The sequence below is a fragment of the Polyergus mexicanus genome, unplaced genomic scaffold (genome assembly GCF_030449975.1).
Source record: "Polyergus mexicanus isolate NDT 795.1 unplaced genomic scaffold, iyPolMexi1.0 SCAF_1, whole genome shotgun sequence".
NCBI lineage: Eukaryota > Metazoa > Arthropoda > Insecta > Hymenoptera > Formicidae > Polyergus > Polyergus mexicanus.
In genome coordinates, this window is record NW_027223321.1 from 1,407,004 (window position 1) to 1,432,150 (window position 25,147).

The following is a 25,147-nucleotide window of genomic DNA, read 5'->3' on the forward strand; positions in this document are numbered from 1 at the left end:
TGAACTAACTCGATTATCGAATATCGCGACGCGTTCGAGGATACTGCATTACCGATTGACAGGAAGATTCCAGTGGCGCCACGGTGACGCGCCGCAAAACGCAACGAAGCGTCCTGATTCGTCGCTACGTTCGCATTCAAGTTTGTCAAACGGCTCGCGGCCGTTAGTCAAAGCCAACGATCGCGATCTCTCGCCGCGCGACAAATTCGCACGCAGATACGTCCAAGAGACTAAATCCGGTCGAAGACGTTCGCCAAATTCCAACACTGATGCGACATTCCGAGTGACCGAAGTAACGAGTGTGTGTAAACGTAAACACGCCTGTGCACGAATCCCCTTTGTTCTCGAGAAACAGTCGAGTGAAGTGTGCGCGAGTGCGTTGTCGTTTTCAAGTGCGTGTGTATCCCATCCCTCGTAAGTAGACTCATCTTGTTTCTTCTCGAATCTTCGCATTTTTTTCCTGCATAAATTTAAGAGGGAATAACAGAGGATCCTTAATAACGCTTCACCGGCGCGACCGTTCGCGGAACAATGATTTTTTTCTAAAGGATGAAGAATGTGTCGATTTTTTTTAGTCAGAAAAAAAAAAGGAATATAATCGATACATTTTCCATCTATTTTAACGTATTTATTATGAAATAATACATCATATAAGAAACGATATATATTTTATCTGTGATTCTTTTAATATTTTTTGACACACATTTCTTTTTCGTTCAAATATATACAAAGTGACATTATCCACAATATTTCGTACTAGGAGATTGAGCGAGACAAATTTTCAAGACACATGGAAGAAAGCACGACAATGCCGACCCCAAGAGGCATCGGAGGGTCTGTTCGCGATGGCACAAGAGTCGTACTGAAAGAAATAACAGCAACGCTTCACAATTCGTCACAGGTTTATCCTATTCGACCAAAGGTACTCTTAATGAACTATTAATGAAAATTTCTCGCCACTGTTATCCACTTTCATTTTCTATTATATGTAATTTAAGAGATTTATTTCTCCATAAAAGCATGAGCGAAAACATGCACTTTCGCGACACTTACACATATTTTTTGTCTCACAATTATTTGCATGGAATTAATTGATACGAAAATAACGATATGGAGGCTGCTTCTTCCTTTTATCCTTCTTCGCGATCTTCTCTTTTCACTCTCGCGGCTGATAGTCAGACGTCAGACCGGGGAGAATGTATCGCTATAAATAAACTCCGTATCTCCAGGAGAGAGAAGTAGCCTGAAACAAAAATAAGTTTTGCTTCCCGCCATACGGGAGCATTTCTTTGAAACCGCGGAAGAAAGGATCGCGGATTCGTTCGAGTTTTGGCACTAAATCTTCGAATGTTTTCTACGATAGAGAAAAACTTATGCCACGATACACTTTCTTCGGGATATTTAGAATATTGCACATATATTCCGAAATATAATCAAATCTCATTGTTTCTCGCGATCAGTTTCTAATAATTATTAGGAGTTTTGGGAATTCGAACTAAATGTCCTCTCGTCTTTAACGCTATATTATATTCGAATTTATTTTAAATCCGATATTATCCGAAATTAATTAGCAGTGATATAACTGAAGCCTCTACGAATGTGAATATAAGTATCAGTATAATTGAACGCGATATCATATACAGTCAGATGCAATAATAATGTAATCTCTATGTTTTGATTACATTTAATTTCACATAAAATATATGTTTTTTATAACAAATTGAAAAATATTTATTTCTGAACATTTTAATTTGAAAATTTCATCTATCTGTATGTGTTCACACATTGATTAGGACATACATATGTATACACACACACACACACACACACACACACACATCGATGCAACGCTAAATGCTTAATGCTCAATGTACATTACAGGTGTTCTAATAAATCGGCGATAAAGATATGCTCACATTTTCATCGAATCGTCTGATTCCTATTCTTCGCATTGAGGATCTCTTTCGGTATCTTCGTCTGGAATTCAGCTCCTTCAGCAATCACTACACACTCGACGATGTACTTATCTCTTATCTCGTCACACTCCGTTACCGAGTGTAGTCGTATTGCTTCAGATAGCGCCACCCTGGTCGTGAGACTTTCACGCGGCTCGATATGACCAGAGAAGTTCTATTCCCACCACTTTTCTCCATAGTTGGTGATCTTTGCGGCATAATGTCTGTACGGCGTGTGCGCGGCTACTGTACTGTACGGCTCGACGGTGCGACGAGAGTTTAGTATGCACCACCGTGGCATCACGGCGGAGGCGATGATATTCGCGGAACAGCTTTTGCCGAAAATCCGGTCGACGCGCGACAACATCGTGTGAAGCTTTCGGCGGCGTCGAGGATTAATCCCGATCTCGTTTCATAAAAAGGTGAGACGACCATCCCTATTGTCCTTCCCCTTTCTCCTTTTCGACGACGACGACGACGACGACGACGACGACTCCTTGCGCGTGCACATGCACGTACGTGCGCCGTGCCCTCGGAGTATGTCTTGTTTCACCCGATGACGATAGTGGTGGTAGTGGTGGTGATAGTAGTGGACTTGTGGAGTATCGACTAAGGAACGCGTCGGGCTAATATTAGAATTTCGACGCGAGATAGATATCTGTCGTTGACCTCCCACCGCGGGCCCTAATTTTGGGCCCGCTTCCGCGAAACACATTCCTCTCGATTTCCTTACGTATTACGAAATGTCAATCGCGTCGTAGATCCCGGACGTTAAGGATGCGTTAGAGCGACGAGCGTCGTGTTTAAGAAGGATTTGACTTGACACTTGCCGCATCATACAATCTTATCAGTCACTTTCTTTTATCTACTACTTCTACTATATATATATTTTTTTTATCTGTATTTTATTATTTCTGTTTTTATCACTATTGCCGCCTCCTCTCGTTCTCGTTGATATAATGGAGCTTTCTTAATAAATATATTTTTTCTGTTAATCGGGCAGATTCTGTATAGAAAATACAAATTTATATATATGTTTTCGGACTGTTCTCTAATTATTTCTTGCTAATATATTAAAGAATTTCATCTTGCGCGATATAATTATTCGGTAATTCTCTCTATTAATCGATATGTTTTTGTGTCTACAAAGGTCAATACCCGACCCAATTTAATGACACGCTATAACTGTGATAAAGAATTAAGTATTTTCGTATTTGGGTTGCATCACTTAATGCGATTTAGAAACACCATCGTTTATATCGAAGTGTTAAGAGAGGCACGCTTAAATACGGGCTCAGAACTAAAGAGGGTAGATCATCTTAGAGGGATGAGAGAGAGACACACCCCGAGATAGTTCTGGAGCCTCCTTAAGCGTGGTCAAATGAGAATGAGTCATTGCGTGATGGTTGCGTTGCAGTCTCGATGATGTCAAAAGCGCGCCGAATAAGGAGCGCGAGAGAACTCGTGTTTTTCGTAACGGATTAAATTTCGACTTTGTCGTCTACGTCTTACGTTTGTCGTTTATTGATCTCATTTCCAAAAGGTAGTCTTATGCGTTTCACGTTCCCAATCTTCAATTTTTCATTTCTGAAGATAAATAACGCTAATAAATTTCTTCGCGAGTAAAGCGATGAATTATCACGGCCAGATAAGTTTTGTTAATGATAGTGAATTATATTCGATATTTATTAGAAGATAAAGAAAGAGACAACAAAGATATTAATATCCGTGCAGTCGTGAAATAAAAATGTTGACCGAGTGCCGAAAATATTAATGTTTAAAATAATATTTATGTCAATCTCTCAAAATAATTCACGCACGGTAATGTTTTTTCGACGGAGAACAATTGTGTCAAGGGTAAAAGCACAGAAGGGGAAATGAAAACGTCTCGTCGTGGGGTTCTTCGAACCCGCGAGTAAATATGGGACCACGCTGCGCGTTAGTGACAGCCGAAAGTGGAAGTCCTCTTGCGAGAAATTATGGGGAATCCTTTTTCAAAGGTACAAATTCGCATGTTACCATGTATAACAAAGTGTTCCATTATTATTTCTTTTTACGTATCTCGTTTGTTGCATCACGCAAGAATTATGTTGCTCGGCAGCGCGGATACTCAGTTAATTACCACATGAGATAAAATCGTTCGCAAATATGATTTCTGCCATTAGAATGCCCATTGTTATCTTGCGTTGTTTATCAAAAAAAGAATATCTTCCTTCCTCTGCTCATTTTCAACAGTTGGTGTTAATTTATATATATATAGCTGATGACTACACAGTTATATAGTTAACACTGAATAGAGTAGAACTGAACGAGTGTCAATTTAAACGAGTCACGAAATAAATTTAATTAAGTTTTATGTCTTTTCATGATACGTTACGGTGTTTTTTGTAGGAATATATATTCCGTGATCTTCCAATTGCGTGATGATTTTACGTTCCTCTGTGTTTAATCTCCACATACCGTTATATCCGCGCACTCTAAGCCGCAAACTGACGAATGTGTTATGATTTCCAGCGTCTCCTTCCTCGATGTGGAGCAGCAGCTGTTTTTGCGTAACCGTGTCGCTGTCTTGCAAAGGCGAGCGGAACTGTGGCATGAACAGTGGCCAAAGCCTTTCTCTCTCGATATGTTTTATAATTAGCCCGAGCGAGGCGCGAGATAGTTGCGCAATTTCTTTCACAAAAAATCGCCAGACTGTCAGCTGATCATTGCGACTATCCGACTACGTCGCAATGTTCTCAGTGAACGTTAGTATTTCACGGATTACACCGTTCGGCTGCGATTGATGCGGCATGGAATATATCAATAAACTTTTGCATCGCGCTCCCACGAATCCAAGAACATCTCCTTCGCTTACGCAGACGGTATATTCTGTATCGCGCACACTTTCGAAGGCTCTTTTCTATCAAAATCTCACAATTGACACACTTATTTGTCATTATCTCTGCGTTACATTGAAAGATCGAAGATAATTACTTCTGTATGTCCGACGAAAAATTCGTGTACTGTGTATTATTATAAAATTCTTACAAAGATTTCCGTTGGCTAAATATTTAGCGAATGCCTTATTTAAAATGTCATGGGAAAGAAGATAAGAAAAGAGTGTTTCCGTGAAACATTTTAACGCGCCCTTTTATTTTCAGACGTTCAACAACGTGTTGAAGACAACGGAGCATGAGGTCAAGGTCCATTTTGCTCGTGAATTTGCCGATGTAATATCGGTCGCGGAGAACCGCTGCTCGGCTCCGGAGAGTCTCTCGTCAGCCAGCAGTTTCCACAGCCTTAGCAGTACTCTCAGCACGAAAAGCAGCAGTGGTATATGTCCCGATTCGACGCTCGAAAGTTCAGACGACATTGTAGACACATCTTACGTCAATTCCAACATACCCGGTTTGGAAGATTTGATCGCTGCGTGCGCCGACATCCATCTGGAAAGTGAGCGTGACGCTACCCAGGATCTCAGTCAGGATCAGACTTTTACATCGGCCACAGATGAGACGCCGTTTCATGCGAGCGATTGTTCCCTTAACGAGGATCTGTCGAATAACACCAGTAATGAGACACAAGTGATCGAAACGAATACTGAATTACATGAGATAACGTATGTATCATTAAACCAAACGAATACTTTTGGGCTGTCTAAGAGCCCGCTTCCTATTCAAGATTCGCAATTTGTGACTTCGTATCCGGTGGAGGAACATGCATCGCAGATAGAAGAATCGATCGATAGATATATTCTATCACAAGAAAGTGATAATATAACTAATAATTCTGCGACATGTGGCATTGCTATTAATATTGTAAAGGTCTCATCGCCAACGAATAATGCAGATGATAATCGATCGAACGTAACAACTACCATTTCATATGACGATTTAATTCCCAACGTTATCAGATTCGATGAAGAACAGAACGCAGAAAACAATTGCAACGTCGAAACATTAGAAAATCCAAAATTGTGTCCTGTCGAAGTTCCATCCATATCCTCGTTAACACAATATGCAGAGAGCCCTTCATTACCCAATATATCCAGTATATCGTTATCGTTAGAAGATACCGATAATAAATCAAAGATAAATAGTGCACAGGATTTATCTGAACTTAAAGAAGAAACGTCATTAACAGCGTTATCACTTTCCAGTCCTGTCGTTCAACCAGAAAAAAATAAAGTTACCAAGGAACAAGATCTGTTACAATTGGATAATTGTGTTGTATCAGATAATAAAAAAGACAATACACAACTACTAAACAAAACCAGCATTATAGAACCAAAAATATTGGAAGTTAAGGAAAACTTGCAAACGAATGTCGATGGAGAAGATTTAGAAATAACCAATAATGTGGTATTGAATGAAACGCAAAGTTTTTCACCTGAAAAAGAAATAAATAATGAGACTCGTGTTATAGAAAACCAATGTAACCCATCAGAAACTGTAATTATAGAAAAAGAAGAAACTGTCGTGAATAGTACAGTTTCGACGGATGTTAAAGAAAAGGAGTCTATCGAAGAAGATCTTGATCGTACGCTTACATTGCAAGAAGTAGATATAAACTTTGCATTAGATGAAGAACAATATCAAGAATTTCAGCCTCAACGACAAAGTACTACATTGTCGTTGAGCAACAAACAACCAGATTTCGAAGAATTCAGATCCACAGTGGAAAAAGTTACTAATGAGTTGCTCAATCCTTCACAGGAACTCGTGGAAGAGACAGATCAGTTTATCAGCGCAACAGATGAAAGTATGTATAGTATATTGAACATTCTTAAGATTTTCCTTCACAAATTTGTGAGATTTATTAATTGACTGATATTGTTTTGCAGTTTTTCAAGATCCTTCGACATTTGACTTCTTGTTAGCACGAAGTAATTCTAAGCATACAGATCGTCTTAGAACAGAATCTTTGTATATTAAATTTGACCCATTGATATCGAATACCAGTATGTTACCTCAAGGTAATGTCCCACCAATAAATGAAGAGCAAAATGGCAAGAGCGAATCGTCTCTACCTGATGTTGGTACACCAAAACGTAATCCTGCCATAGCAGCTATAGATAGGCTGCTTTTTTATAGTCCTCTTCCTAGTGGAACTATGCAAAAGTTAGAAGAAGCTCAAGAAAAAAATGTAAGTAAAAATCTGTATAAAAAATCTAAGTAAAAATTTGTATATATTTCTATAATCATGTGATGAATTATACTCAAATTTTAATTCTATCATAACAAAATTTTTTCAGGAGCAGCCAATAGAAGAGCCTAAATCTGATGCACCACTCATTGCAAATCATATAGACATGAGTAAGGAACTTGAAATTGTAAGAACGACGGTACTACAATTAGAAGAGGAATTAGAAAAACAGAAAAAGGAGCATGAAGCAGAATTGGAAAGACAGAAAGTAGCTTTTCAGGAAAAAATTAATAAAATGCAGGCACAAATGGCACAAGAAATAAAAACCAAAACTCAAATGACGTAAGTCATTTATGCAACATAAGATATATGCTTATTATATAAATAAATAAAACTTATATATTAGTTTGTATAAATCGTAAATAAAATATAGAAATAATCATTTTTTTAGGGTTGTTGTGGAGGAATACGAGAAATCGATTAGCAGATTACTCACAGAGCGGGAAAGGGATCGTACAAACTTCGAACAAGAAAAGGCAAAATTGCAAGAAGAGTTGCAAGCTGCAAATCACCATTTAACTAATACGGAAGCGGCGTTTAACGATGTACATCAAAAGTATGAGAGACTCAAAGGAGTTGTGTCGGTGTACAAAAATAATGAAGCTGTATTAAAAGAAAGTATTCAGGAAAATGTAGATACTATAAAAACATTGGAAACGAGATACGATCAATTAAAGGAGCATGCAATGAATCAATTGGAAAAGTATGCAATAGCTACATACATTATTTCTTATGAGACATATTCTGATACAGATATATATTAATATATTACATTTTTTTAGAGCTAATTTGGAGTTGGACGGAATACGAAAGCAGAACGAGGCGGAAACAGTGAAGCTGCATGCAATGATAAGGAAAGCAGAACTTAAGAGTAATTCGCTCGCTGAGCTTGTGGAGCAGAAAACTAAAGAGAACAAAGAACTCGCAAAAATCCTGGACGAGGTTATCGCTAGGGTTGGACACGGAAACTCGGAGTGAAAATAAGAATAAGGACTAATCGCGATTGTGACGTGATTAGTCTTTATTTTTTTATCGTCCTCTTTCACACTGGTCTTAAATGCAAACATATTTTAGATATATGACGGATATATGTATACATGCGTTAACTCGGTAAAGTGTAGATTGCGTTACTTCACAAGAAAACGTCTTTTATTAATTATTTATATAAGTTGTGAAAGATAACTATTTTAAAGCTAATAAAACACTATGCTTAGTTAAAAAAAAAACTTATGTATATGTATAAGATTAAAAAGTATTTTAATACCCTGCAAATAGGGGTGTAACAGCATACAATCCCATTTTTAAATGTTACATTATTATTACTATACACGTCTTGTTTTTTCATGTTATTTAAATTTTATAAAAGTCTGTGTATAAATATACATCGCGGATAAAGATATAAGCACTCATATTTGGTCATTTTAATAATGTCCTGTTCATTAAAAAACATTTGTATAATTTTCTGTATTTGACTAATTGTACCAACGAGTACCGTCAATCCATTGGTCTAGTATCGATAAGAAACAGTACATGATGTTTGGCCAATTTCAACATGCGGTCAGTTGTACTACCAGGTTTTCGCGGAATATTCCTATTTTCGAGATCTGGCATAAATTTTTTTATTATGCGTGCTAAACTCGCGGCATATTGTTTAAATTTTGGATGACTCATGCCAATGCCTTTGCATCGTAAGGCTTCTGCAACTGCCCAAAGTAATTTCTGAAAACAAATGTATATAATATATAGGATATCCGACAAGTAAGTGACCAAACGAAAAGTGGAGGTAGATTGGGCTGAATCGAAAAATCCTGAGCCATTTTTCGTTATAACGCTTAATAAAAGAACTATTATTGAGTAAATTCTGGCCAATCAGCGCCAATTTTTAGTCGGGCGCATGTAGGTGAGCCGTGCGCCGTGAAGTGTGCTCCTCAGCATACTATCAGGCGCGCGGTTCACCGACGTGCGCCAGGCTAAAGGTCAGCGCTGATTGATCAGACTTTACTCAATAATAACTCCTTTATTAAGCGTTATAAAAAAAAATGATTCTCGGGACTTTTCGACTCAGTTTGACCCAATCTGCTTCCACCTTTCGTTTGATCACTTACTGGTCGGACACCTTATATACCCTATATATACGTGTGTGTGTGTATGTATATATATATATATGTATATGTATATAGCCAGAAAAAATTATTAACTGCGCACGTATACGCACACATACATACACACACACACAAAATATTGAGCTAAAAAAATGATATATACCTTTCTATGTGAGTCACTGAGTTCATTCCTTCCTTGATTAAAAGATGTATTATTTTTTGAAAGAACATTGCTCGACGAGTGTCTATCCCATGTAACTTTCGAGGTATTTTTTATTTCATGCATGCAGTCAAAAGATAAGCTTTTAGCCCACTTTAATCGTGGCCCTTGCAATTCTTCTTCACACTTTCTTTTCCTGCTTTCTTCTTTCAATAATGCTTGTTTCAAATTCTCGGATTCATCTTTTCTTGGTGTCGCAAATAAGACACGTTTGATTTTTTGAGAATCTGAATTATTTATATTTAATTTACTAGATCCGGCATGATCCGACGGAGGGCTTTGAAACAGCGCACGTTTCGAAGTCTCTAATTTGGTTTTATATGGACTTGGTCCATCCAACATTAGTCTCCGAACTGCTTTCTTCTTTGCAGAGCTTCTCGGACTTTTACCTCTCGGACTTTTGCCTCGTGGACTCTTACCTCTTGGACTTTTTCCTTTCTTGTGTGTAGGTTTCCTGTATTCCAAAAAAATGGATTTTATTTTTTCAAAAATAATTATTTTCTTTTAAGTATTATATTATATAACATGTGATACATACTTTATTTGTACCATTAATTGCTTTTTGTCAGTGAGTCCTAATCCTTGCAAGTTAGCGCTACAAAAAGTCCTGCGTCTTCTGGCTAAGTGTGACAATTTCTTCTCTGGACTCTGACCGTTTTCACGTTTTGCTAATAAAGTTCGCTTTCTTGCACTTCCTGGTGCCTTTTTCGAAAACCATATATTACAAGTTGACTGTGTTTCAGCTCCTATATACCTCTCGCACAATTTAACTGTCAAATTCTCGAATTCTTCTACACTTTTATTTCTATTATAACTAAAATTTAAAAAATGATATTAGAGATAGATTTGTATATACTTTATCTTAAATTAAATGCATATTAACTTACTGTATGCCATAAAATTTGTGAGAATATGCCTGAGGCCACGTTAAAGTCATAGTCTCCTTTTCTCTAATTGTATGATAAAGAAGAGACTGTTCCTGAGATACATTTGAATTATCTATGATTGGTGGAACTCTCACTATTTTTTTAATCACATTAACTGGATTCTTTATTCCCATAGGAACACTATACTGCATATTTAAATTACTATTATCACCATTAGTATTGTTTGTACCTAATTGTATACTTTCTGTATTATTAACTGATACATTGCAAATGTCAAAGGCATTTGATAAATTCCTTGGAGTACCTCTTGTACATTGATAAGAAGTATTTCTAACTTCTTTCTCTGTAGTTACCTGCTTTTGAGATTTTATGCTTTCTGCAACCTCCAAACTTTCATTCGATAATGGATATTCAATCCAGAAAAATTGACGGTTTTCATAAATATTTTGTAAAAAATCAGAACAATCTTTTTGACATATTGTATGTCTTGGCGGAGGTGGCACACCTCTCAAAAATTTGTTAATTCTAGCTAACAAGTTATTATCTGACTTTGTAACTAATTCTATTTGAGAAGGCTTTTGAGGACTAATTGCTGCCAATGTACTATCATCCAGTAATGTATTATTAACAATTGTATTATCCACCTTTCTTTCAGTATCACTATCAAACATCTCTGGACTTGAGATATTTGGCAATGTCTCCGTGATTTGTAAACAATCATATTGATTGGCAACACAACAATCCATGGAGCTCTCTGAAAATCCAGAAAATCATTGTTGAAGATTGTGATAAATTTAATAATGCATACAATATACAATATCAGAGATTAGAAAAAACAAAATGTTTATGAATCGCGCTTGCATCATTGACGATTATTATATTATTATTTATTATTTTATTGTTTATTTTACTAATACAAATAACGTTTCGTCAATGAAGGTATTAAGGTAATTGTAAAAAATACGTGCATCTTCACTCGCGAGAATTTAAACATCAAAACATGTGCATCTCCCAGAGCGATATGCATTGCGTGATGCGCATATGACATACATATGTAAGAACCGAATGCGCGCAACCCTTACCCTCTGGTATTTACGACAGTCTTATCAAGGAACCACGTTTTTCCTCTCTTTCATAGATTCTTCTTGCCTCTTTTGTAGCACAAATAGTATCACGCACTGACTGTGGGACAAATTCATTTATTTTTCGAATCTCCGCGAGAGTCTCAGGACAACGGTACTCTCCTGTACATCATGGGACGATATGATCAGATGACGATGTGTCTGTAATTTTACGGTACATTTCGTATCGAACAACGCTGCCAATTTTGAAGACAAAAAATTAACCAGAACGAGTATAAGCAGGGAGATTGATGACAAATGTCATTTCAGGATAGAGATTTTTAGGACGAAACAACGAATCTGATTGGCTACTTCATGTTGTTACTATTTTTTTTTTTTTTTTTTTTTTGAGCAAAGCACCGACAGTAACACTAGAATCTTTTTAATACGTTGGTATCCCTGGGTCGTGCGACTAGCGCCAATCACGTTCGCGAAAGGAACTTTGCCCTTTGTACAAATGGCGACTTACGGTGAAACACGCTGTACCATATAACCCGTACGGCTCATCCGGCCCGTTTTCCTCGTCGTGGAAATAAAAAGTTGAGGCTTCCGGCGCGGCCGATATCCGATTAAATTGACTGCACGAAAAGGAACGCGATCACGTCGAGCACGCGACAAATCGAGCGATAAATCGTGCCGATAGATACGTATAAATAATGGGTAACGCGATGGCCGCATCCGCACCTCTTCCACCTCCGCCGCCTTACAATCCGCCACCGGGTCCCGGACTGATACCGAATTTAGGGAAACAGGACCCGTCCACGGACGTGTACGCATCTACCGAAACACCCACTCAAATCGAGAACCCGGGTACCATCGAGGACCTACACAAGAAGTGTAAAGGTATTTCGTCAAAGCACGAGTTACGGTCCTCGATCGCTTCTCGCTTTCTCTTCGGGTAGACTCCCGTGTTTCCTGATTTTATCACAGAAAACTTTTCGGAATTTATCCCGAAACTTTCTAAATTATTTTTTTACGAATGATTAACGTAAAATTCTTAATTGAATAGCTTTCTACATTGTCCACCTTTGTATTACCTTTGTATTAGAATCCAAAAGAAAAATATAATCGGATATTTTCATATTAGTTTATGTTCTCTCTGATTTCCTATTGTTTAACTCTTTTCTTGTACTGATGTTCCAGTACATATTTGTGTAATCATATGATGACAAGTAAAGTAAAAAAATGAAATAATTTAAAAGAAATGACAAATAGAATAAAAAAAACTAATATAGAGACTCGATATGATTATATGATATGATAAAAGTCTATTATTGTGATATAATGCACGGTAAATGTAAAAAGATGAAATTTTTTCAAATTAATTTGTCATATTGTCATTGTATTTTCCAACCAACTTACTTTGCTATTTTATATTATAATTTATATGTGTATCTATAATTAACAATTTAACAATTGATTACATTTATATATTTATTTTACAGATATATTTCCTATAAATTTTGAGGGAGCAAAATTGGTTGTCAATAAAGGATTGAGCAACCATTTCCATATTTCACATACCATTAACATGAGTTCTGTAATACAGTCTGGCTACAGGTAAATCAACATGGATATATACATTTTGTTTTGATAATCTTTATTTGTTTTACAACATATAAATTTATCATGTCATTTAATTAATTTTTTAGATTTGGTGCAACTTATGTTGGTACAAAACAAATTTCACCTACAGAGGCATATCCTGTATTGTTGGGTGATATTGATCCAAGTGGAAATCTTAATGCCAATATCCTTCATCAGCTTAGTTCAAAACTCAAAGGAAAATTGGCAGCGCAAGTGCAGAGAAGTAAATTCACAGCAATACAAATGACAGCTGATTATCGAGGTGATGCGTATACCTGCTCGCTAACGTTAGGCAATCCAGACATCCTTAATTGCTCTGGTAAGTTTATAATTTAAAAAATATTGTGGAATATATGCAACATCTATATATTAAATATTGATAATTTATTTTCAGGTGTACTTGTTTTACATTACTTACAAAGCTTGACACCGTCACTCGCATTAGGTGGTGAGTTTGCGTATCAACGCGGACCTGGTTTGCCAGGTGGACAAATTGCATTGTTGTCCGCTGCAGGAAGATATATGTACGGTGACTCCACATTTAGTGGCAGCATTAGTAAGTAAATTTTTTATTTTTCCGATAATATATTTCTTATGTAATCTCTGCATTTTGTAAATAATTATCTTTTAAGGTCCATCCGCTTGCCATCTCTGTTTCCACCAACGTGCTAGTCAACAATTACAAGTGGGCGTGGAGTTAGAAATCAACGCGCGCATGCAGGAATCGACGGCAACAATTGCTTATCAAGTTGATTTACCTAAAGCGGACTTAGTGTTTAAAGGTATATTTGTGCTCGAAATTAGTCGGTATAAAATTTAACATACTCTTATCCGATTCTCTAATCTCTATTTGATTTATATGTTGCAGGTAGTGTAGATACGACTTGGACAGTAGGGGCAGTTCTAGAAAAAAGGCTACAACCGTTACCATTCTCGTTCGCGCTTAGCGGTATGATCAATCACAGCAAGCAGCAGTTTAGACTGGGTTGCGGCCTAATCATCGGTTAAGAACGACGCTCGGTTATACGATTTGCGAGATGCAGACCCGAAGTAAATCGGAAACTCCGCTTTTTGTGCAGTCGGACAATCGTGCAATCTTAAGATCCACGATGGTGTGTCGATTCTTTTCCGATTTCAAAGAACATCTGGCATGTCGTGTTTCGTGAAAACTCATGTTAAGCGATCGTGTTAATTTGATTAAAAGATCTATACAGATTCTCGGATTGAATTTCTCGTTTTAATACACTGTCCATGTTTTTTTTTTTCTTTTTTTCTGTTTACAACAATTTGCCATTGGGATATTGATAATATAGATAAAAAAATCAAGATAAAAAATACTATATAGCAAATATGCTACATTATCTTTTTCATAAGATTGAAATCCATATTAAAATTCCGACATATTTTTGTGAACATATAATATCCTATCGAACACAAAAAATTAATTTATTTTTTAGATGCATTTATATTGTATATTGACTACATTTTAAGTAATTACTAAATTTGTTAGTATATCAATCTGTCGGACTAGCAACCAAATTGCGAAAGCTACATGAGTAAGTGTGTATTTGTACAGAAATATTGAAACAAAGATATTGAATAACGATTGATTAAAAATTTTTGTTATATTCATTATGCTAAACCAATATTAATATTATAAACACTCCATAATTGAAGATGTAGAAACATGTTTCAAAGCAATGGAATCACTCCCTTAAATTCTTTATGTAATGTTATTTCACAAACTTACTGATCTCAACTTCCTAGAGTTTTCTTACTGATATAACAAATAGATAAAGTATATATACGCTCTATAAGTATATATGCTCTATATTCATGAACCCCACTATATAACTTCAGCATTTATTCAAATAGTAATTTTCTTTGTATCACGAAGATGTAATGCATTTATTGTATGAAGGCAATTCTTTATATTTCGTATCTTGTTAGTATAAATTGATGAATGTATGTGTTCATTAATTTTATACAAATTTTTTATTTTGGCAATCCGCTTATAAGGTGACAAAAAGTTCATGAACATTTGTTTTCATATATTTAAAATTTTAATCTGTTGAGATTATTATCGAAAAATTATTGTAAATAACTATATCACAAGAAATATGATAAACTGTTATGTGCCACGCGATCACGGTAATATAATGACTGTACATTACGAAGCAATGTCTACTTTGTGTCTTGAAGATTCGATTCACGCATAATTATGCTATACAAATCCGCCTGCAATATACGTACCCGTGGATTGAGTCACGCGTAATCTTATTTTGTCCACGAGACATCATCAATTGACAAAGTTTGTTGCAATAAATGGACAATGTTCACGCATTTATTACCTCTGATGTAAAATCTCATAGAAGCAATAAAAAAAGAAGGCGATGATCCAGCTTAAAGTTACAACAGCACGCGCGGAGAGACCTACGTCGTTTTGTACTCTTTAATCTGCTTGTACACAATTTTATTGTAAGTATGACAGAATAAAGTTGTATATTGTTAAACAAAACCAGCATGTGTGCAGGAAAAAAGGATTTATATTCGTTATTTTCTATATTATGAAAAATGTGTGGATATATATTTTTAGAATATACAAACATACAATATATATCGTATGTTTTATACTTCTGGTCGGATAGATCGGGTTTCTGAGGTCAGAGCGCGTTTGCAATTGCGAGTTTACTTTCCGGAGAAAACAATAAGCAATTAGCGCGGGGATCATTAAAAGTTCGAGGTGAGTCTCGTGTATGGTGCAAGTGTGATTGTAAAGCGGTCGAACTCGCAAATGTATCGAGGTTGGCTCGCAAATGTCGCAATGCTTTTAGCTCTTGTCAAATGTTAAAAATACATACATACTAGTCGATATTTTTTCTTCAGAAATGGAGATTTTGAAATATTAATGACATAATTAAGGAAAAAAAAGAGATTTCTCCTGCAATGATAAATCTATGAAAAGATAAGTTGAAACAATTTTTATTGTGATTAATTTTTACTGTGTCTTAGAGTCACAGTGCAGTTTAAATATCAAAGAATGAAAATAATATTCATTGCAGAAATAATCGAAACATTTGTTTCTCTCTTTCTTACAACGCATTGTCTCGTTGTATTTTATTGTTTCACTGACTGCAGACTTAAAGATACAAGTTATTTATGCTTGTAGTTCTCTTATATATTTGAATTGTATACCTAATTTTGCCGAATGGCAATATTATTAAATCATCTATTTTTATATATATGTATATGTTAAAAAGTATATATTTACATATACTTTAATACTTTTTTCAAGGCGTTATTTCTTAATAGATACTCATACTTTCTATGCGGCACATTGTTGTTATTTAATGAAGACAATCTATGTGAGAAACATTGAGTTTAACAATTAATTGTTTAACTCAAATTATATCAAGTAGTAAGTGAATTTTCTTCTCTCTAATGACTAGGCATACGAGAAATTAGTTTGGAATTGAACGTAGCGTTTATGTACCGAAGGATTACGATCGTTCGAAGTGATTTGAATGCTTTACTATGCGCGGGCATTGTGTGATCTCATTTGTAAAACAAATATATATGCACGTAGAGATGCACGATTTCGATAAATTAATCTTCCGCGATATGTATAAAAAAAATATTCATTTACAGAAATGACAGTTCTCTTGAAAGTATATAAAGCATGTAAAATATCTGGGTGAAAAAATATCTCGGTTAAACCGCTCGTATATACACAACACGTGTGCCAGTAATAATCAATTGGATGAATGAATGAATGAATGAATGATCGATCGATCGTACGAACGGACGAATGAATGGACAAGCTTGTCCTTGACAGCCGAGTATCTGTAACCTGGCACTCTCGAAACAGTCGCTCAGCCGCTTGCTTATACACACACACACACACACATATATATATATATATATATATATATATATATGTTTCAGCTTCGCCGACCCTGTAAATAATCTTCCCTCTCCCATTATGTACCACAGGTCCTCATTATATCTACAATGTCCCGATTTTAATTTATCATTCAAATAAGCTTAAAGACAAAATTCGTAAAGAGCTCGAAAAAAGAATTGCATAATTTCTCTCTCTCTCTCTCTCTCTCTCTCTCTCTCTTAAAATCATTTACTTATGTTTGATAAAAAGCGGATAAAAGTTATACAAACTAAACTATATAACTATCATATATATATTGATTACATGACAATGTAAATATTTTCAGACATCGTAAATTATATAAGTTGTACATTCACATATTGTGCAAATTTTTAACATTTTTTTTATTATTATTATTATTTTTTTTTTTTATTATTATTATTTCTGCACGTTAAGCTGCATGTATATTACATGTTATATACATTTACAAAAATATGTTTGAACACATTTTTAAAGGCATTAGCTATCGATGGCTATTTTCTCTCTTACACTTTTTAAATTGCAATTAATTCAACTCGAATTATATGGTAGAAATTTGCATTTAATATGACAAAAACTTGGCATCATAAAAATCTAAATAAATGATACATGCGAATTTTGACATATTTGACGTATCTAGATATTTATGCATCATAATTCAGATTATTTTCTCTGACAATTCGATATATATGATAGATTAAAAATAAGATTAAAAGATGAATCAGTTCGTACAATATCAAATTAATCGATAAAGATTAAGTTTTGGGGTAAAAAATTAAATTAATAGAGTCTTTTTTATATAACCAATAGTCATCATGCACGAGTATCTATAGATATGATACAAATACATACATCTAAATTGGTGCAATTTCACGGCATTCGTAACGCCGATGCATATCTGTGAAATTGGCAAAGAAAGTTTTATTTTACGTCATAATGTCTCTAGACATGGTATGTTCCGTATAATTACACTCTCCGAATGTATATACTTAATTTCACTCCCTTTTTAGTCCCACTCATGACTGTTATTATCTCTATGGATATAGAGAATTTTTTGTATAGCGCAAAATAATCTATTACCATATTGATCACAGAGGCCACATGTACTTTATTCGACGGCTCGGACTTCAAAGAGAGAAAGGTGAGATTTTAGTTTTAAATTTTAGTCAATTTACGTGATAAAACTTTGAACTTTAAAACTCAGCGCCTCTTGCCTCGTGTCGTTATTTCCCGAATAAATCTTTTGTCTCTTGTATGTACTTTTTAATATTACTGTAATGTTGGAGAATATTTTCGCGATACACAATCGATATTTATCTCGCATTTTAAAAGAAACGGTATTTATTTCAGAAAGAATATTTAAAAAGGAGAATATCCTTTTTTGTCGAAAGGAATATGTTTACTGTCATGCCGAATACAAGATGAGTTATACGCGATATAACAAATATATACATTAAATATCATCGAACACCATCGTGCTATGAAAAAATGTTTATATACAACACTTCGAATGTGTCTAACTTCACATAAATAATATCTAGAAACCCCGGTCATAATTTTTTTTACGTCTATGTATATAGACAATCTTTGGTATAGTGTACGAAGTAATCTATTACTATTTCTTAATCACAGATCGTATATTTTCGGAGCGATGGCCTGGGACATTGAAGAGAAGCAGGTAAGATTAGAATTCTAAAAACATAATAAAATATAAACTCTAATAGAATTTTTAAAGTGTACGCGCGTAAGATTTCAAACCCTGGCCTAGTATTAATAAAAGATACAATTCGAATTGGCGATATATTGTACTAATCATAATCGATCCAAGAGTATCATCAATTTTTTTTCTCAAGCTACGAAGCGCGAGCGCGCGGTGCGGTTGATAAAAGTGCAATAAAATTACACTCCCGCGATGCATAAATTCCAGCGAGTCGCAAACGGTGCAGTGTGAAACGCGCACAGGAGCCGGCCTCGCCCGGTTACGAGGAAAGGGTAAGAGGTGGTCACTAGAGCCGGCCCCTCTCCCCCTTTTGTCGCTGATAAGGAAACCGCGCATGACGGCGAAGGGGGATCGGAGGGGGTGGGGTGATAGATGAGTATAGAAAATGCGCGATAATAATCCACCGCGCCGCGAGCGCGAACGCGCGCGCGCGCGCGCCGATTTTAGTACTCCCTGTACTTTTCCCTAGTATGATTCGCGTTACCCCCACCACCGGCCCCCGCTACGACATAAGACATAAGGCATCCAACCATCCCCTCCCGAGCCGTCACTTGGCTCGCGGCCGCGGTTAGTATCGGTCGCTCTCTTTTCCTCCTCGCTCTTTCTCTCTCTCCCCCTCTTTCTCTCTCTTACTCTTCGCGTCCGTATCCAATCTCACTCCTATCCTAACCCCTCTCGTCGTCTCTAACCGTTCTCGTTCGTTTTCGCGGCGTCTTCGTCTCGCTCGCGTCCACTCGAACGACTCGCCAGCGAACTCGCATCGCCTCGACCGGCCATCCGCGGAGCTGCAATTGCTCGTTTGTTTCCCGTCTTTCTCGCACGCTCCCCTTCTTTCTCTTTCCCTCTTTCGCGCTTTAACGTCCTTTCTCTCTCTCTCTCTCTTCCTCCGTTTGCTCTATGTACATAATATACACGAGCCTCGCTCCCGATCATAGAGCAGTGGCGCGGGCTCTCGGTATAGTCAGCAAAAGTCCCGGACTTTAATTTTCGTCTATTCGCCGTTCGGTGTACACATACCGTTCGATCGCTCCCTTAACCTTCCGGTTCGCGGAAACGATAGGACAACACTCGGCGATTACTTCAGAGGTGAGGCTGCCGTAGTCGCGCGAGCGTCACCCTCGCCGAGTAAAGTGGCCGAATCTCTTCTTACGGATAGTGCGAATTCCAGATCGGCGAGCGGCTGCGAGACAAGAGAAAAACGACGCGGGATTAAGAGATAAATATACCAGAAGTACACCCGAGGAAGACGAGTAATCACGGGATGAAGAGGAGGAGGAGCGACGAGGACGGCAAACCGGCAGCCAAGTATCGACATCGGGAATACTGTGAGTACCACTTTCATTTCCGCGCTTTCGCTGGACGGGGACATGGCGGACGAGATCGAAGCTCTCGCGATCATTTCGACGAATCGATCGAACCTACGATCTCACGTTCGTTCGCGATCGATCCTTCGTTGGCGATCGCCTGCTTCAGGATGCAATGTTAAGGAGAATCGCATGTACACGGTGTGTCACTAAAGCGCTTAACTAGACCGGTGGTCCGCGAGTTACTGGAGGCCAGGGGCCTGTCGTGGGGGATGTATATACGTTGGATATCAGAGTGATAACACCGCCCCTAGTTTCTCGCGATAACGCTCGCCGGTAAATATAACACGCGAACACCGCTGGTACAGCTACCGGTTGCATTCAGCCTCGTTGCATCCTCGTTGCGAGTGTCCTTCCGGCATCATCGCGCGAAGCGCGAACGATATTTCTATTGTTACCTCTAAAAATGTTTAGAAACGTACAGAGAGAGAGAGAGAGAGAGAGAGAGAGAGAGAGAGAGAGAGAGAGAGAGAGAGAGAGAGAGAGAGAAAGAACGATCTCGCCTTTGCCATCTTACAATACATTTAATTTTAACATGCTCGATGTGCTTGAATATTATATATTATATGTATTTTCAAAATTATCATTCGAAGTATTTACATGAATCTCGACTAATGTTTATAATACTGAGCTGTAGCGGAATGTCAACAACAGTTTTATTGTTGACATTCTCCATTACAGCTCAGTATTATAAACATTACTTGAGATTCACGTAGACACTTCAGATTTTGAATTAAGAAAAGCGCCTTTTCAACGTATGGTCATGCTTGGATAATTTAATTGTTCTATATTCACAAAAGATGATAACGGTCAGTTCGTTGAATGTCATATGTGTACTGTCTTCTTCGGCTATTTTGAAGTACATAATATCGGTCTAGTGTAAGGCGATTTGGAAAATTTTTATAACTAATTTTTAGTTATTTATTTATTTATTTGTTTGCCATTTTAATTAACCATTATATATATATATATATAAAATTTACATAATTATAAAATATATATAATTTAGAAGAAAAGTTAATTGCAGTAAACTTTTTAAACCTCTGAATATAAAATACGCGCTCCCCCCCCCCCCCTCCCAGATAAATTTTATAGATAAAATTTAATTTTTTAAAAATATTCTATTATATTTCCTGTTTATTTAAACCTAAAAAATCTTTATGTTCCATATAATTTACGATTATTATAATTTGATATTATTGGCGCGAGATACGATCGTAGATAATTTTAACACGATTTGTTGAATATTTTTTTTGACGCTGTAGCGTAATGATGGCAATTTATGATAATCAACTGCGTTTAGTTGCGGTTTGTAGGGAATAATTACCGAATATCTCCCGACTATCGATCATATCAAAACCACATGATAATTATTAATAAAGATAATAAACCGCATTTCTAGAGATAATAAGATAGCACGTGTTTGGCGTTGCTGATTATAAGATATAATAAGATATAATAATTTAATTATGTAAAAAGAATATTTTATATTACATAAATGACAAAATATTTACTTATTTACTTAACGCAACAAGTTATCACACACATATTACGTAAACGTTCGTGGAAAATATTTGCGTATAGGAGAAAACGCAATTGATATTTATCTATATTTTATTTAAGCGCAATATTCTTTTTTTTTTCCGCACAAAATCTGCTCCATTTATTTTCGCTCTCAGGTAAATAGACAACTTTATCGACATTTTCGATATTTTTTTTAAAACAATGGTTACAGCGATTTTATTGTATATGCCACATGCAAGTACAAGTGCATCGCCAGTACCTATAACGGTCACTTCGACCATTCCTTCGAGTAGTTGAATTTATCGGCTCGATCTAGTCAGGGTCGCGCCATTATTTCTATTTAAACACTTGTTCGCTGCGTCACATGTCTCCTGAGTCATTCGAGTCGTTTCAAAGACGAGCCGCCACCTTCGATCGCTTTTTGATTCGCAGGACTCGTTTCTCGTTCGCGATAATATATCTCTCTCGTCTCGCCTGTTATACTAATTCCGATTCACTAACCACTAACCCGAAGAAGGAAACGGATATTTACGTAAAAAAAAAAAAAAAAACTAACTAGTTTTTTTTACGATTGTTTTTTAAGGTTCAAAAATAATACGTACGCAAATATTATTTTCCACAACCTTCTTGCAAACATTGCAAATATATTGACGAGTCAAGTTTTACGTTTCACGATATTTTGTAGCGAATTAATTAATTTATAATAATTTTCGTAGATTCTTGCTTTTAAAACAATTCGGATATTAACGAACGAATGATTGTTATGCGTCGGTTACAGTTGTCATGTTCGGGATCTTATGAATCATGTATGCGTCTATACAAATCGACCGTTTGCCTTTAATACCATAATATAATAAGACCAACTTTGGCCCCCGTTTGTTCTCGAGTTAATAAAACTGCCGTAATATCGAAGATATATATACTTTTGTTGCTCAATATTTGTTGTTTCGTCAATTTATGGTATCGATATCATCAATCTTTATGCTTATCTTTATCAGACATTTTATACTTGCCGAAAGCTTAAATGGTGCTTATTAAGGAATAATGTTTTTATATACGTATTAACTTTTATTGATCGCTGTGTTGAACTTTGCAAACATTTATCCCGAGTTTAATAAATATATAATATTTTATTTTATACGAAGAAGAGAGAGAGAGAGAGAGAGAAAGAGGGGTGAAGCTCGAAAAAGATCTTATCGCGTTGAGTCAGGCGATTTTGTACGCTCCATTTCGTAACTATCTTGACGTAAATATGTCGAGAGAGCAAAATGTCAAGTCCGTCCATGCGAGATGTTTTTACAGTTTTAGTAAGATGATAAAAGTGCACGAAAAAGTATTTTATTTCTCACATGAAAATCTAATTTAATTTTTATTACGAATTTTTTCGAATACTGTCGCTATAATCGTCGCGTACAAAATAAGGAAAATATCTCTCGATTTCGTGCACGATATAAGAGAGAGAGAGAGAGAGAGAGAAATATTTTAAAATATAATTTAAGAAGCTGAATATTTTCGAGTTAATGTATGTGACATTATTCGGGCTATTGTTAGACCGTCGTAATAAGTGGAATTCGGTTCGCTGAAATGTTCAAAAATGTAAATATGGATGACGATGCTGTCTTAACGTGACGCATTTCAAAAAATTATTGGCATAAAAATCATTAGCGACTATCAATAGGCAATCAGCCATATTTTACTTTTGCATTTTGAAAAATCAGGAATATTCATAAAATATTACAAAAATATTAACCACTCAACGATTTCTCTCTCTCTCTCTCTCTCTCTCTCTCTCTCTCTCTCTCTCTCTCTCTCTCTTTCTCTTTCTTTTAATTAATAAAATATATTTCCATAAATTATATGTTCGTATATAATTTGTGAATAGTATTGGTTTTACAATAATCGTATATCAATAAATCATTAATAAATGATGATCTTGGTAACATTACATCAACATGTTTATCAATTCCAGTATTAGAATTTGCAGATTAATCTTATCGTGTATAATTAACATGAATTAATTATCTTAATAAAATCATTGAAGATCGTGATTCAGTCGTGATAAGCTATGATGTAACTCCGCGATTTCGATTATATTGTACATAAAATTCTCTTTAATATTTAATATATCGAATAAATTTTTCAATTTTTTGCGTTTTATAGAGTCCCCAGTTTATTTTATTTTATTTATTTATTTAATTTTTTAATTAAATGTTTCATCAATGTCAAAATTAATAAAAGAAATTGTGATATATTATATTATCTTTTGTTTTGTTTTATGAATCATACATTCACTATTCCAGACAAAGTTTGTTCTTCAAGCAAACTTTGATGATCGAAAGTTCGATAAAATTGTGTGATATTAGTCTTTAGGTTAAAAGTAGACATAAAATTTCATATAAATTTATATAGTCGCTTCATAAAAAAATGAATAAGCACGAAGATTATTTCTTAATCGGAAACTCAAACTCAAATTATCAATAATTTTGGGACGGTCAATAATCACACGACCGATCTCAATATTTAAACAATCCGAGTTTGAAATAGGAATTTTCGAGGAATTGTGTACAAAGCTTTCCCGGTGTCGAAAAATTTAGGAACGATCGTAATCGTTATCTTTGTCTACCAAGTTGTCTTCGTCGAAGGCCTGGATTCGTTATACAGTCGGGTACTTGTGCCTGAGTCGGGTTAAACGACCACCAGGTCACAGTGGCGCACAAAAGTCATGGTTCATGTAAACCGATGTACATTAAATCATCGTCATCGTTATATCGATAGTGGTCGTTGCTGTCATCATCATCCGCCACATCGCCCTCGTTCGTTGGATACGCTTATATTATACAGAGTGAACCATATAATTTGAAAAAAGTATGACTAGTAATAGATGTACTGATTTATAGAAAATCCTTCTGACCGAAAATTATTTTATATACGGTGATGAAAAATTATCTCACTCAACGGCAAAGGAAATAATCCGAGTCAATCGAGTTATGTGGTTCAAGCCTGCATATTGAAGTTATAACTTTGTGCCAATTGCACGGGCCATAATTAACATTGCTCGATAACAAAGCGCAGTGCATTCTTCGTCATACTATTCGAGTGAGTTTATGATTCCCCTTGGGATCATTCGTTCTCTCGTTCTTAGTCTCGCGCTTAGATGCTGATCGGTTTGTATGTTTAATGAAACGCGATTAGGGATCTTAAAATAATACTTGTAAATAAAGAGATCTTTATCCTGATTGTGTTATCACAATAATGGAAGGGTTTTAAAAAGTCATGTCGGTTTAATATAGAAAAAAAAAGAATGGAGAGACACGGATGCAGTGCAGACCACATCCGTGTATGGTGAATTAAACAACCGGCGACCGCACGCGGAATATCCTTGATGAAATAATATATCTTGAAATCTGTCACAGATAATTAAAATATTTTCAGTCACATATATAATAAAATAATTAGCATTGTACGTTTTATTCTAAATAACATACATGTACATTTTTTTGCATACGTAATGATTACGTAATTTGACGAATAAAAGAGAAAGTAGTCAGTAAAAACATT

The 25,147-nt window shown here is 35.8% G+C and overlaps 4 protein-coding genes and 1 long non-coding RNA gene across 12 annotated transcripts in view; 3 read left to right on the forward strand and 2 right to left on the reverse strand.

Annotated features, from left to right (window-relative positions):
* Nucleotides 1-205: 205 nt before the first annotated feature.
* On the forward strand, nucleotides 206-8,550 carry Tacc (transforming acidic coiled-coil protein). Of its 4 annotated transcripts, XM_070308187.1 has the most exons (7): nucleotides 206-414; nucleotides 761-922; nucleotides 5,099-6,698; nucleotides 6,781-7,082; nucleotides 7,192-7,424; nucleotides 7,534-7,845; nucleotides 7,925-8,550. In XM_070308187.1, exons 2-7 carry the CDS (start codon nucleotides 791-793, stop codon nucleotides 8,118-8,120), a joined length of 2,775 nt encoding a protein of 924 aa, XP_070164288.1. In that variant the 5' UTR covers nucleotides 206-414; nucleotides 761-790; the 3' UTR covers nucleotides 8,121-8,550. The 4 variants fall into 4 exon arrangements, with proteins under 4 accessions (XP_070164288.1, XP_070164463.1, XP_070164553.1 ...); XM_070308362.1 differs by lacking the exons at nucleotides 206-414; nucleotides 761-922 and adding an exon at nucleotides 3,084-3,955; XM_070308452.1 differs by lacking the exons at nucleotides 206-414; nucleotides 761-922 and adding an exon at nucleotides 4,385-4,702.
* LOC138940115 (uncharacterized) lies at nucleotides 607-4,760 on the reverse strand. Its single transcript, XR_011447957.1, has 2 exons — nucleotides 1,054-4,760; nucleotides 607-862 (listed from the first exon to the last, which is right to left on the reverse strand). It is a non-coding gene; the product is annotated as an uncharacterized lncRNA (long non-coding RNA).
* Nucleotides 7,421-11,624, reverse strand: Mi (minus). Its single transcript, XM_070308582.1, has 5 exons — nucleotides 11,434-11,624; nucleotides 10,352-11,105; nucleotides 10,003-10,278; nucleotides 9,408-9,918; nucleotides 7,421-8,861 (listed from the first exon to the last, which is right to left on the reverse strand). Exons 2-5 carry the CDS (start codon nucleotides 11,095-11,097, stop codon nucleotides 8,637-8,639), a joined length of 1,758 nt encoding a protein of 585 aa, XP_070164683.1. The 5' UTR covers nucleotides 11,098-11,105; nucleotides 11,434-11,624; the 3' UTR covers nucleotides 7,421-8,636.
* A 294-nt stretch (nucleotides 11,625-11,918) lies between these two features.
* LOC138940161 (mitochondrial import receptor subunit TOM40 homolog 1) lies at nucleotides 11,919-15,619 on the forward strand. Its single transcript, XM_070308790.1, has 6 exons — nucleotides 11,919-12,315; nucleotides 12,918-13,032; nucleotides 13,125-13,378; nucleotides 13,454-13,615; nucleotides 13,692-13,841; nucleotides 13,928-15,619. The coding sequence occupies exons 1-6, from the start codon at nucleotides 12,129-12,131 to the stop codon at nucleotides 14,065-14,067; spliced, it is 1,008 nt and encodes a 335-aa protein (XP_070164891.1). The 5' UTR covers nucleotides 11,919-12,128; the 3' UTR covers nucleotides 14,068-15,619.
* A 3,618-nt stretch (nucleotides 15,620-19,237) lies between these two features.
* Nucleotides 19,238-25,147, forward strand: part of LOC138940226 (box A-binding factor) — a 56,921-nt gene continuing 51,011 nt past the window's right edge. For 3 of the 5 annotated variants that reach the window (XM_070309102.1, XM_070309184.1, XM_070309261.1), the window contains exon 1: nucleotides 19,239-20,026. In XM_070309102.1, the coding sequence (XP_070165203.1) occupies nucleotides 19,963-20,026 (64 nt within the window). In that variant the 5' untranslated portion in view covers nucleotides 19,239-19,962. Of the gene's footprint in view, nucleotides 20,027-25,147 lie in introns of all 5 variants that reach the window. The other 2 variants (XM_070308921.1, XM_070309014.1) reach the window with 2 other exon arrangements.

What these genes read in the sequence shown, in the direction of transcription:
- Mi (XM_070308582.1), bottom strand. Translation starts at nt 11,097, where the DNA reads ATGGATTGTTGTGTTGCCAATCAATATGATTGTTTACAAATCACGGAG. An exon ending in CACAAATTTTATGGCATACA is followed by an intron (nt 10,279 to 10,351) that starts GTAAGTTAATAT and finishes TTTAAATTTTAG; the next exon opens with TTATAATAGAAATAAAAGTG. An exon ending in TCAGTGACTCACATAGAAAG is followed by an intron (nt 8,862 to 9,407) that starts GTATATATCATT and finishes ATTTGTTTTCAG; the next exon opens with AAATTACTTTGGGCAGTTGC.
- LOC138940161 (XM_070308790.1), top strand. Translation starts at nt 12,129, where the DNA reads ATGGGTAACGCGATGGCCGCATCCGCACCTCTTCCACCTCCGCCGCCT. An exon ending in CCTACACAAGAAGTGTAAAG is followed by an intron (nt 12,316 to 12,917) that starts GTATTTCGTCAA and finishes TTTATTTTACAG; the next exon opens with ATATATTTCCTATAAATTTT. An exon ending in AGACATCCTTAATTGCTCTG is followed by an intron (nt 13,379 to 13,453) that starts GTAAGTTTATAA and finishes ATTTATTTTCAG; the next exon opens with GTGTACTTGTTTTACATTAC.
- Tacc (XM_070308187.1), top strand. Translation starts at nt 791, where the DNA reads ATGGAAGAAAGCACGACAATGCCGACCCCAAGAGGCATCGGAGGGTCT. An exon ending in TTTATCCTATTCGACCAAAG is followed by an intron (nt 923 to 5,098) that starts GTACTCTTAATG and finishes TTTTATTTTCAG; the next exon opens with ACGTTCAACAACGTGTTGAA. An exon ending in GCAATGAATCAATTGGAAAA is followed by an intron (nt 7,846 to 7,924) that starts GTATGCAATAGC and finishes ACATTTTTTTAG; the next exon opens with AGCTAATTTGGAGTTGGACG.